The sequence below is a fragment of the Tinamus guttatus genome, unplaced genomic scaffold, assembly GCF_059628265.1.
Source record: "Tinamus guttatus ecotype Peru unplaced genomic scaffold, ASM5962826v1 Tinamus_guttatus_pri_ptg000123l, whole genome shotgun sequence".
NCBI lineage: Eukaryota > Metazoa > Chordata > Aves > Tinamiformes > Tinamidae > Tinamus > Tinamus guttatus.
The window spans coordinates 601,012-614,441 of record NW_028288657.1 but is presented as its reverse complement, the minus strand read 5'-3'; the positions used below and the strand labels follow the sequence as shown (position 1 = coordinate 614,441).

The following is a 13,430-nucleotide window of genomic DNA, read 5'->3' as shown; positions in this document are numbered from 1 at the left end:
AAACCCAATGTTTTATGGATAAAAAGAAGAGGAATGTACATTCCACTACGGTCTCTAACTCCCAGGCCCTTCCCTTTCACAAGCCAACTGCTTTCCCCCAGTGAGTATTTCCTGGGTCATGAAGGGTGACCCTTTCCATCTGGAATCAATCAGTCAACTCCTGACAACTTCCTGAAACACCTCACTCCATTTCCTGTTCTCTCCCCCTTCTCTCTTCCCCCTGGTTTGCTTCACTCTTCAAAACTGCAGGCCACAGCAGCTTAATGTTAGAGGGTCAGACACAGTTAGACTCCAAAACACTACACAAGACCACCTTTGACCTTCAAAAATCTTTACATCTTAGCTAAACAAATCAAGGTCAACATTTCTTACCATTACCTTGTTAACCATTTATATGCATTTTTGCAAATACCCTTCTGAATACATATTTATCAATAACACTTGTTCTTTTAACATCATAAAACATTCCAGGCCTTTTTTTTTTTTTAACTTGCATTTAGTGCTGATGAAAGGTGATGTGCAGACTTCCCTGGAGATTTAAATTCTCAAATTTGTCCACAGCACTGGCAGACTACTTGCCAATAATGGGTTTCTTTTCATGATCTGATGGCACAACTTGTAGACAATGAGAATTTAGTCTCCATGCCAGTTCAGATGATGGAGTTTTAGCTAAAATCAGTAATTGATGCAAAATATAAGCCTAAAAGAATGATGCAAGAACATCAAAATATGTCAGATAGACAGTATATCCTAGCAATCGTAGTTTAGGACCAAGGTTTAGCCCAGACTGCATAGGCACGACAGCTTTTTGTCCTTAGGCAGCTGGATCCTCCAGTCACCCCTGCTAGGGTTCCAGAAGGCAGCAGGTCCAGCGAGAGGCCGGCAGAGCAGCCCGCGATTCCTGGCGTTCCCGCCGCAAGAGCGGGAGGGAACTGCAGCCCGGAGGGGGCTCCCGCAGCCGCTGGGATCCTCCTGCCGCAGCCCCGCACCGGGAGAGGCGTCCCCAGGCTGCGGGCGCCGCGCCGGCCGGGCGCACTCCCGCTCCGCGGCCACGTCCCAGGCCCTGCGCCCCTCTCCGTGCCCCGCGGCGCCCGCGCAGGCCAGGGCGGCTCGTGGCCGCCTTCCGTATCCGCCTGGCAGCTATTGGGAACTCCAGAACCACCCTGACGTGCTGCAAGATCCTCTCACAGGTATCACGATCTTTCCTCTCCCGTCCAAATATCAGTACTTGCATGTTCTAAAGTATGCTCCATTTCAAATCCCGTATATGCATGTAAATATGTATCGCCATGCATATAAAAGCTCTATCACTCATAGACACCTATACAGACATATGGTACAAACATTCCAGGCATACAGGCATTTACTTACATGTAACACTTCTCATCACTGTGTAAATGATCTCTCTCAAAAAATTCCTGTTACCATTCCAAGTGTGGAAAAAATTCTTTATGACATTGAACATCTGGAAACAATATTACATTCCTGATGCACTTTCCCTTATAATTCTGCAGTCACAGCACCATGTTATTTTAACTTTTCAAAAGAATAACTATTATGAGGATTTTAAAATAATTATCATTATTATTATTTTCCAGCTGGGTGGAAGAAAAGATACATGTCAGGCCTCATCCTGCTGTCTTCACTTGCACAGGACTCCAACTGATGTCAACAGGTCTTTTGGTGAAGTGACTAACACAGGGGCAGATGCTATAATATAATGTGGTTGCTTTATCGCTGCATTAGGAAAAGGATGAGCAGTGTGAAAATGCCAGGAGCTTCTCCCTGCGCAGCGGTTCCGCACGATCCGCGGGGAATCCCTCACGGAGACCCTGCTCGCGCCCTGCCGTCTGCCCGGGGCAGGAGGCACCTCCTGGAGCCGCGACACCCGTCCCCTCCTCCACGGGGACCCGGCCACGCGGCCGCTCTCCAAAACCGTCTGAAAGCCTTTGGCTTCACCATTCCCCTTGCTTGAAAGCCTCCTTGTCCTCATCGTTAGGGACCTCATGTCCTACGGCCTATATTTAGTCATAGTTTATCACTTGCACTGCCTCTAAAATTACTGTTTCCTTTTCTGATCCACTTTGGGATATTCCTAGACACCTACACAGACATATGGTTAAGCCCCTTCTCAGCCCATGTTACTAGGCTACTTGAATCAAGCTTTTCTTCCCAGGCACCGTAAGGCCCCATTCCAGCTCCCGTTCCAACCTCGTTCTCATCCTGTTCTTGAAGACAGTTAAAGCAGAACGGTGTATTGCATTCCAACCAAGACATCGGGGGGTACAGCGGTATGAAGACACCCTTCTTATTACTGGCAGAGCTTATCTGCGGCACTGCAGCATCTCATTTGTGGTTTGTTAACACATTTCTTGTTAATATGTTCTTAACTCACACTAGCCCATCCTCTCCAACCCATTTGCTCTTTTCGGAACGCCTCAGATCCGTCTGCGCTCCGTGTCGACCTCTCCAGCACGGGCACCTTTGCTCGCGTGCCTGGTGACGAACCGACCAAGTGCCCGAGCTCAGGAAGGAAACTCCCTGGGCATCAGCCTTGATATTTCTCCTTTCTGTCTCTCCCTAGAACACCTAGATGGAGACAGCTGCCAGGAAATAGCCCAAGTCCCGGTTTCTGCTGAAAACAGAGCTCAATCACTGACCTTCCTCTTTTCTGTTTCTAAAAAAACATATTGCTTCAAAGACGACCATTGCTAGCACTGATGTTCTGCAGCCTTCTACCATTCCCAACTGTGCCGCACTCTGCTCTGCTAATGAGCGCGTTCCTGGATGAAGCAGAAACCCCAATCAACGCGAGGCTAAACGAGTTACCACCACATCTAAAGCACTGAAGCGCCACATCTCAATTCCACAGAATTACTGTCCCCCATTACACGCTGGTCGTTACCATTAAGTATCACTGGGCTTCAATCACGTTCTCCAGAAGAAGTCCTCATTAAGTGGGAGGCATCACGGCTTTTATCCTGCTCCTGGGAGAATCACTCTCTGACAATGCAGCACTGACAGCAACAGCAATATCTATGAAAACTCCATGTGTTTATTAGCTGAACTGAGACAGTCATCATTGGAGTCATTTGAATAGGCGACCTAACCATGTTTTGTTTCCTCTTCCACTGATGATCTCTCCCTTTTACTCAGAAACATTTTAATTGACAAATATTATTTACTTCGGGTCCATTCACAAGGACATACTGCTCAAACCGCGTGTGTACCTGGGCAGCCACCAAGCAGCCATGAAAATGTCCGTTAGTTGGAGGGAGGCTCCCTTTGCCTGCTTTACCTGGTAACAGGCACTAAAGCAGCGTGTGACTCACGATTATCTTATTACTACAAAAAAATAAGATAGTGATCACACACGCTTTAATTTCTGAGGTATAAACATTTTTTCAATAGTAGAAAACCCTAGTATCCTGAAAGTTAAGAGATTTCATTACATGGTTGAAGGTCTACTTTGTATTAAAGCAAATTTCAAACAGTTTATGTGATCACAAAGCAGCTGGTACCACTCTCAAATCTAAAGAATTATACTAAAAATAAAAACACTGCAGGCATCTGGAGCTGTATTAAATTTAAAATGCAGTGTTAATGCAACCTTTCCACCTCGTTTCCCCACTCCTCGTTTTGAAGGGGTGTGATAAGTGAAATGTAACGTGTGGGTTAGTTCAATAGAGCCCCGCGCGCCAGCCGCTGCCCGGGGCTGTGCCAGCAGCGCCGCGCGGGGCTGCGCCGACCCGCGCTCCCGCGTGCACCAGCACCGCCCGGGCCGGGGCTCGCTCCAGCGCCGGTCACGAGCAGGAACGTTTGCACAAGACTATTTCGGTTCCAGATTTCAGCAGCCTTTTACATGATTTAAACTTGGAGGTGAGGATTCTCCCTTTTCTTTTGTAGTCAAAGGTATCTCAATGTGTCCCTTGGTTCTAATGAGCACTATTCCACTTAAAATGAATATATTTTGATTCTACAGACAACACGGGTATAATTTAAAATATACTCAACTGAGCAATGCTACAGAAGTCAATTTATTTATGTACAGAAAGTTAAATGTGTGGAAATGTTTGAATGAGAAGGACCTTAGTAACAACAGCTGTAGGAACAATTTATTAGGGAAAACTAATAAATGTTTTTGGGCTGACCCAAGAATAAAACATAATGAATTAAAAATAAACTGAATAAGTATCCTTGTGTACTATGCTTTTTGACCCTGCTTTACTTGCTTGTATGTTCTTGTACTGCTAGGATGAAAACTGTCCTTTCCAACCCAATAAAAAAATCTTGTGTATTAATTACTTTGCGTGGTATCTTAAAGCTTAACTAAAAGGAACGTGTTCACAGTATGCCCAGACTCTAAGAATAGCTGGGACAATATCTCTTTTTTTCCACACCTGACTTAAAAGGTGCCTGACAAATTTTGCTCAACATGAAGCAACCAAAAAGAAAGAATAAGGAGGATCCAAAAGACAGGGACAGTGTACAAGGGACAGGACATTCAAGAAAGCTTTCACTTACACCATGCGCAGGGAAACTGTGCTTCCATTGCTGGAGATAAGAGCAAAAACAAGCTATCTCTGTTGATTAATCCTACAGTGACTAGATCAGCATGGCTAATCTTTGGTGGAATATGAAGCATTTTTACTCCCAATGCATAAAATTTTTCAACTGAAATATATTTTTAATCTCTTTTTTAATATTCTGACCAGAGTTGCAGTTCAGTACAAAGCTCATCAGCTAATACCTCCCATTTTGAACAAGGCTGAACAAAGATCCCAAGCATTCTGCAATCTTTTTCAAAGGGTTTGCTTTGTAACTCTGAAACAAAGTCTTGTCAACATGTACGGCTTTCATCACGTTCACACCATCATGGTCACACCAAGACACAGCAATGCATCCAGGAGCTGAAAGGCTTGAGCATCCTGACACATTTTTGTGTGGGCTAAGCTGTGGGTGAAGTGTTTCTCAAACACAGTTGCTTAAAGGATCGGGGCGTGAGACAAGAGAGATGGTGCCTGCCTTTCTCCTCAGCGTTGCTTCGAACGTGACACACGTCACCTCCTTCTGGGGTTTTATTAGCTGCTGCTCACAACGCATCAGCGACAGCTATGATGAAACCAGTGGCAGATCTCACTGCAAAGCAGCTGGGTCATTATCCCAAGGGGCTTGTTGCTCTGCTGCGCGAGATCTTAAAGTGACCACGACTGTTCTGGCAGCTGCTTTTAAAGAAGCTGAAAGGCAGTGAAAGAGTTAAAAGGCAAGAGAGACGGTAAGAGCTAGGGAGTGGAGGGAAGTAAGGAGCCTGCTTGTGTACCACGTACAGAGCTACGGCGAAAAACTCTGAGGCATCTAAGTATCACAAACATGACCCCCGCTGCGGGCAGCTGCACGTGCGAGCGCTTTGCCCGAGGGTGTCAAATCAAATATCCACTGCTGCTTGGCACTGTACAGCACCTCCCCTTGGGGACTCCGAGGGGGAAAAGAGGGAGGAGGAGGAGGAAAAGGTTTAAACACAAAAAACCTGAAGAAATCTTTAACAATACCTGATACGACATCATTTACTGTCATGTTTACTATGAACAGTGAAGGAGGAGAAAAAAAAACATAAAAAGAAGAAAAACAAGAAAAATCAAAAAGCAAAAAGTAGAAGAGACAGGAGAGAAGAAAGGTGAGAGAAGAGAGAGAAAACAGAGAGTGAGAGAGAGGAAAGAGAAAGAAGAGGGAGCAGAGGAAGCAGAGAGCTCCTGAGCGCCGAGCCTTGCAGGACTTACCTGGAACCGTCTCATATCCCTGGGGTTCCCCGCTGTTTTCAAACAATTCTGATTGCACTTGAGAAAAAATTTTAAGAAGAATCTGGAAAGATAAAGAACCGTGTCACTTCTATTGACCGTAACCAAGAAAGTGTTACTAAATTCTGTCTTAAAGGACACATCACAGTGATTTACACGCTGTTATGTCAGCAGAACGGGTCTGTGAGAACTTACAAAAAGACTCGGGAGTTAACAAAAATCAGTAAATTCTAAGAGGGTGACTGTAATGCACTCCGAGTTGCTCTCTCTGCTGCTATGAGCCAACATGTCTAAGCTGATCTATACCAATTTCTTCGCTGCACCATTTTAGACAATTTCTTCATCTTTCTCTTGCATATATTTTTTTTTCCCTTGTCTGAATAGATTTTTCATGAAACAATACAGAAGGATAATTTTATCGTAAAAACTACAAAAACTGCCAGGTCAACAAAGTTACCATGCCAGTTATTTTTGCCCTGTCACATACATCTATCCTCATTTGTTATTTATTCAGCAGAATCTACGTGGTCATGCAGGTAAGCTGGATCTTCACCGTGCTTCCCGGGAGCTGGAGCGCAGATTCCCACCCTACCGGTACTAGGCAGCCATTTTCAATAGGCTTTTCCATGCAACATTTTCTCTTGCCTCCATGGACAAAAGGATCCATCCCCTTATCAACTGATTTATTAAACTTGTGAATCTCTGAGCTGACTACACAGCATGAAAAATCACGGCTGCTGCATTAAAACCAAAACAAGGACGTCTGCGACATTCGGATTTAACAAGCAAGGCGTTTTCTAGCATCCTCTATCCCAAGTGAAAATATTTTCGGTGATTCCTTTCGATTACACATTTCCATTTGCAAGACAAAATGGGTCTAACTACCACAATTTTAAAAAAATCAGAGATTTCAAGATGGGTGTGGAAGTCAAAAGGCTTGGATAAAGGAAAAAAGTAAACAGTTGAAGAATTGGCTTGGAATACAAAGAATGGTTTATTTATTTATTTCTCTTGCTGAGTGCTTGCCTTAAAAAAAATCAGCTTTTGCAGTAAGTTAAAGTCCCAGGTGAGCTGGGCCTATTTCCCTTTCTGTTACTATGACAACGATTTTTTACCGCAGTCCCCAAGTCCCTTCAGAACTCACACATTCATGCCTTGAATTAGAACTTTAAAGGAGAAAGATGGCTATTTCCTCGGGTTTACCAACAACAGCCACCAAAGCAGTCCTCACCCAAGCCAATAAAGCAGAAATCCACTTCTGCTGCTCAGTGCCACCTCCTCTGCATCGCTGACCGCGGCGGCACTTCCCTTCCGTCTGCACAAACACACAAAGAAGCACGGAAGGATCCGATCCACCTATACACGGCTGCAGGAAAAACCTCCATAAATCTACAGCGAGCACACAGAACGGGACGCAGACAAGCTCATATAAAAATGACCAGCACAAAATACATCCTCCTGGTGGGCCGTTTTTCATTACAATGTTCTCGTTTTTCCCTTAAATTTGTGGTAACATTTTTAAAAACACCTCAACTATTTATTTTCTGCGTGTGCCTTTTGCAAACTATCATTTTTGTCCCCGCGACTCCTCCCCATGCACGGTTTGCAGAGCGCCGCGCGCCCGCGTCCAGCTGCCCCGCCGGCGAGTCAGTCCTGGTGACCTCTCCCGCTGACGCCGCTGCCCTCTCCTATTCCAATTACGTGGGGAGCAGGATTTTATCTGTTCGGCTGTCTTCAGCAAGTAAAAACATTACGCATACCAGCATACACAAACATTCACAGGAGAATCTGAGCCAGAAACGCTGTGCGCAAACCTTCCTCTGCCCTGCCTCTACAATTGCAATGCTCAAAAACTATACGGAAGTACATAAACCGTGATGAGATCTGTATCTGCAAGGAAAAGCTATAGAACAGAACCTAACTACCAGAGGAACCAAGGCGGGCAACTATTTACATGGAACTGGCCTCCTGTCCGGTCCGGTCATGTTGACAGCAAATCCTACAAGGCTCACACCTCAAGACACAGTGACGTCCTGCTTCCATGGCTAACGTGCTCTCCAAAAGCTTCACTCTGGACTAAAAGGCTGTTGGCACGAATACGTGCTCCAGTTCAACAACCTGAGCACGACGGGGCAGCCACCCGGGGCTGCGCCGGGCCGGGGTCCAGCGCACGGAGGCCAGGAAAGGCCGCGCAGGGCTCTGGCCTCCCGCGTCACCCGCGCGTCCGCGCGCCGCAGCTCTGCCTACGGGGGAGCAGGAACCAGCCCGCTGCGCCAGCACGGCCGCAGGGAAGGCCTCGCCTGGAACTTCTCCCTTTCACAGGGAGCAGGTCACATCTCGCACATATAGCGGAAGGTTGGTAGTTAAAATCAATTAATTGCATTTATTTGATATCATCATCTTGATTTTAATGAATATCTCAGTAGAAGACTTCTTTATAATCTGAATATCTGTCTCTGGAGTAATTCTGCTCTATTATGTCAGTATTATTAGGGAGCTGATCAGAAAATTTCCTACCCTGTTGCCACAGTTGCAGTCAGTGTGGGATCAGGCATTTCACAAAGGCACTCTCAATGAACACACGCCTTACACTGCGAGAAATTAGTGCGGTTATTATAATAATCCAGAGTATTTATATGATACTCCACAATCAGCAGCTAATTAATCTTCACAAAACTCCTGTGCATAAAGTGTGAACCCACTTTCACAAATGTGAAATGGCCTATGTAGGTCAGAAGACTTTGCTGAGTTTGTCAGAGCTTTACTGTGAGACAGCAAAGGAGGCAGATGACCCCGTGTCCCAAGCCCAGACCAAGAGAAGGGCGTTTGGAGGTTCGCTCGTCCCTGCTTTTCTAAATGGAAGGTCTCCAGCTGCCCCAAGGCAGCCACGTGAACGCCCCGGCTCCCACGCCTGCCCTAGCAGCTCCCCCTTCCCGGTGCGGACACGAAGCGACACTTCTCCGCCCGCATCCACCCAAAGCGCCTTCCGCTGCTGCGGGAGCCCCGCTCTGCTTAGGCGTTCCTCGAGCTCGCCACTTCCACGTGCCGAGGAGGACCAGGCTGCACAGGACAATTCCAGGCACAGGGATGAGTGCTGGAACACCCAGCAACCTCTGGAGAAGGGCTCTGGCGAGCAGAGACCCTGCGCTCCCCTCCTCAGTCCCTGGCCTTTGTCCACACTAACTCCTCAGCTCTCAAGCCCATAATTTACTACCATTTATTGCCCTCTAGCCCTTGCGTCTAGTCTGGAAGTGCCATAATGGAGAGTAACAGCACAGCCCATGCGGTTCTGAGGGAAACGCACCGTTTTTGTGGTCCCTTATGCAAAGGTTTCTCTGTTTCCTACCTTTATGCTTCCATCTACAGTGTTCACTAAACACTGAAGTGTGTGAGGAGCTCCACTGATGCTAGCAGATCTGTAATCAAAAGGGAAGCTGGCTTCAAGATGTGAGACTTTTGTGTATCTCTACCTGGATTATTAAATCAAGGTGGTTTGGATGCAAATCTACAAGACTCAAAGATCCTTTGCACTCAGGCAAGTCCAGATCAGAAGTTTTCTGTTTAGGCCCATCTCTATTATTAAATTTAATCAATCAACAAGAGCATGCTCATTCCAAGAAGCTTCTGATGCAAAGCATATGAAGACACACAGATCAGATAAATAGAATAGAGAACAGGTACAATTAGTGCTTTTGTTTTTAAAAAGGAGAAAGGCTCAAAAAGGATGTTAAAGTGACACAAGGCATTGTGCTCCCCAAATAGATTGGAAACATCAGATAACTTTAAATAGCAAAACAGTTCAGTGTTTCAAGGCTAATGGTCCAATGCCATATATCCACCTCTACTGCTTCCCATCCTGCCTCCTTTCTCCTACACCTAGAACTAATCCCATCTATTTGGATTTTAAATCTGAACTTCAAGTATTTACAGCCTGTTTTCCTGTTCCTTTTTTTGTACTCAGATCTGGAATACAACCTGGAAACCATGAGAGGGCAACAACTATGACAGCAAGTGACTGTCTCCTAACGATGAGCTCAGAAAAACAAACAGGGAAAATGCAACAAGAAAGGCTCGTGTTTCAGCTAAGGTACCCTGTGCCATCAGGTAGGTGGCCTGCCTTAAAAATCTCCCTTAAAATCATGGCAGTACTGATCTCAAAACTGCTTCCAATGGTGGCTGTCACGCCAAGAGGCGCTAATCACACTGGGGCAAATAACGCTCTGTGAAAGGTATCGAACACGGGCGGCGGGCAGGAGTGCCGACAGCTTCTGCCGCAGGGGGACTGCTGAAGAGCGTCGCCCTTGGAGCTCATGGCAAAGGCTGCACTTGAAGTCAGGTCTGACGCCAGGCTCATGCCTTAACCACAAACCAAGTCCTTGGACACCCTGTCTCTCCACAACTTAAAACCCCGCATGATCCCATTTTCAAGAAATAAGGGTTGAATGAGAGGGCATTGCCAGCTATACAGACAGTCATTTCTCAGTGCTGAATGCAGTTACTTGGCATGGCCACGTTTGCTAGGAAAAAAAAATCTCCAAGGAAAAGCTCCTTGTTTGTGCACTCTGATGAAAACCTGACACCATTAATGAAAATAATAATTGAACTCTATGGGCTCGAATTGAAAATGAAACACAACACTAAGAGCGTGTTTGTAATTGCAATTGTTCGCCGAAAAGTCTTTGGAGGGCTCTCTGCAATCTGAGCAGTTTCCCTTTTCCTCTGGGTCTTCCTTCTCCCTCCCACGCCAAAACTTTCCAGTAAGTTACAAGACAACAGCTAGGAGCTTATTTATACTCTAAGACCCATATTATTCATGCTGTTTGGCACCCAACCAAATGCTATAGCATAATCAAAAGTCAATAGGCAGGGAGGTAATAGAGTAGAAGATTGGGCTGACTGGCTGTTGAAAGGGACACTCAGATAATATTCCCTGGTTTATTACAGTATCTCTGGGCTCCGACTGTGCTAAGCGTCGCACGGCACATTGTGAAAATGTTATTGGAGACAAGATACACAAAGGACGGGGGAAAGAAACGCTTTTATCCTCATTTCCCTGATGAGGAAGTCAAGGCACTGCGACATTAAGTGACTTGTTCCAAACCATAGTTGAGGTCAATCAAGCCAAGAACAGGCACGGCTCCTGCAGGCCGTGTTTGAGCTCGCGCTGATCCTGCTAGCACTGCAGAACCGCCGAGGCAGCTCTTCACCTCCGCTTCCGACCTGCGGCAGCACTTGGAGAGCAGGGCCAACTCCTCCTCCGCGGCGCTTCCGTAAGCCCCAACGGCACGCGCGCGGCTCGGGGCTGGGCTCTTTTAAACTGCCTCAAGCCTCGTGATGCTCTACAACATTTGTTACATGCATTTCTTTCAGCAGCACTCTGTCCGTACAGCCGTACCCTGGAGCAAACTCAGCTCAGGATCTGCTGTGGGCCTTTAGACCTCAGGAAAAGGTTTCCACGGGCGCTGAACGAGCCCAGAATTTGATCACCGCTCCTTTTCCAGAGAGGTGGCTTCTTGCCCAGAGAAACCAGTGATTCTTCTGCCTTTCGACTGTCGCACCCTCTCGCCCCATCCTTCTCCACAAAACGTTCACGGCTGAGCCACGCTAGGCTGAACAGTGAACACAGATTACGCCAACAGCCTTTTTGCTGCTGCCTGGTCTACTGCTTTTTACTATTTCTGCCAGATGGCAGAGGCCAGCACATAAAAACTCTCCGCCCTGCAGTTAATTCAGAACTTGATAACAACTTCCCCGTGACTCTGGGAGACCAGGGAGCGGGGCTGAGGCGGTCGCTCGACATGGAAGCGAGGTTAGGCACCTATCTAACACCTGCCAGAGCGGATATCCCTCACCGAAAGCTCTCACTCATCTGCCAGGCCGAGAGCACCGCCCGGCCCCGCGCTGCGGGCTGGAATCAATGCGTGAGTCTGCACCCACGCAACCCGGCTCCACAAGCGCTTTGTGCCTCCCCTCGCTGAGCTCTGCTCCGATGGGAGCTTTGCACCTCTTGCGCTTCTGGGCTCGGCGCGGATGACCTTGGGCTCCAACGCTGCCGTAACGTTCTATTCCTATGACAGATTTATGGATTGGCAGCCAGGGGTGCGTTCGGAGCGTTCCTTCCCTAAGACAGGACAGCATCCAATGTTTGTTAGCATCATTAAACTAAAACTGACTTTTCACCTGCTCCCATACCATATGCAGCTGCAAATTTTTAAATTAAACTATGAAGCCATGCATAAATTTACATATATTACAGACTAGCCTCTCCATTTAACATGCAAATGTACTCCAATGTTTCAGAACACCTTCTGTCGCTAATTAATTTGCTGAATTATAATTAGACTAATCCTGCATAATTAATAAGCACAGATTTTTTTTTAATTTCTAAGCAGCTTGATGAGATCATTCACTTCCTTCTATAAACTGCTAAGTAACTGTTAAAAAAAATCTGGAAAGAACATATGTGAAAAGGTATGTTTGATGTCGCATACAAATCTGAACTAGCGGGCGGCTTCAGGAAAGTCAGGATCAATACAGGTAGATAGTCGAAGCAAAGAGACCGTCAGTGCGTTATTTTCAGGAGCAAGGACCAAGACTTTCCTCGTCTATTTTCTTCCCTTTGCTTTTACACATCAGACCCTCCAAGTTCATGGACAGAGACAGAGGAGGCTGCCAGAAGCGTGTGCAGCATGAGGACGCGATGGCACCAGCAGCCCATTGTGTACCAACACCCCCGGTACATGCTGCGTGTGGATAAGCTCCTTTGATGGCATTTGGAACTGTTTTCATTTCAGCTGCCAAAACCAACGGAGATCACTCTAGCGAAACAATTAAGTGCTATTAGTACTGGATCCTTTCTGTAATTATTAAATTGAAGGGTCTTGCTTTAATGTTGAAGAGCTCTGACTTGGAGCCCCACGCATGCCAATATGTTCCTTAAAACACAGCGTGTGGACTAGGGAGTCCACCCGACGTGCAGAGCACGGAGCAGCCGAGCCCTGCCACCTCCTCCAGCAACGGAGTAACGCAGGGAAACGAGGAGACACACGGGACTCCTGCGGGATATGCTGTAAATAAGAAGGCAAACAACAATTTAACGATAATATAATTATACACATATAAATGCAGTGCTTGTAGTCTCATTTAGTGATTATTCTATTTATTAATATAGTTACTGATATGTATTGCAGCCCTATTGCTAATGTCCTTGTTCAATAGTCTTCTGTATTTCTCATGGGTGTTTTCTGGGTGTTTTCTACAGTTGTGAATAAGCAAAACGTCACCAAGGCTCCATGATCTGATGCAGACAAAGGGAGGAGGAGGAAGGAACAACAGAATTCCCACACTAGCATTCCACTGACCCACTGGAAGTCTCCAAGTGCATAAGTTGGGAAAGATGATGAATTGGAATATTGCCTACCACAAACTAATTTCTGTCAGAATAAGAAATTTCTAGGATGTTTTTCCAGACATAGCATAAGGCTGAAAACATCTGCATCTATATCTTCTTACCGTTTCCCACTTCCTTGACCATGGAATTTGCTACAACCGATATTTACTCTGCATCATCAACACTGATATGCCCTACGCGGTACGAAAATTCCTCGTGTGCAGTAAACAGCCAAATACACACAA

General features: G+C 46.2%; 1 protein-coding gene across 1 annotated transcript in view; it reads right to left on the bottom strand.

The window, feature by feature from the left end:
- Window positions 1–13,430, bottom strand: part of EBF2 (EBF transcription factor 2) — a gene marked incomplete at its 5' end in the record, with an annotated part of 90,160 nt that overhangs the window by 19,885 nt on the left and 56,845 nt on the right. Inside the window, one exon of the mRNA XM_088521490.1 lies at window positions 5,778–5,859. Within this exon, the coding sequence (XP_088377616.1) occupies window positions 5,778–5,859 (82 nt within the window). The remainder of the gene's footprint in view (window positions 1–5,777; window positions 5,860–13,430) is intronic.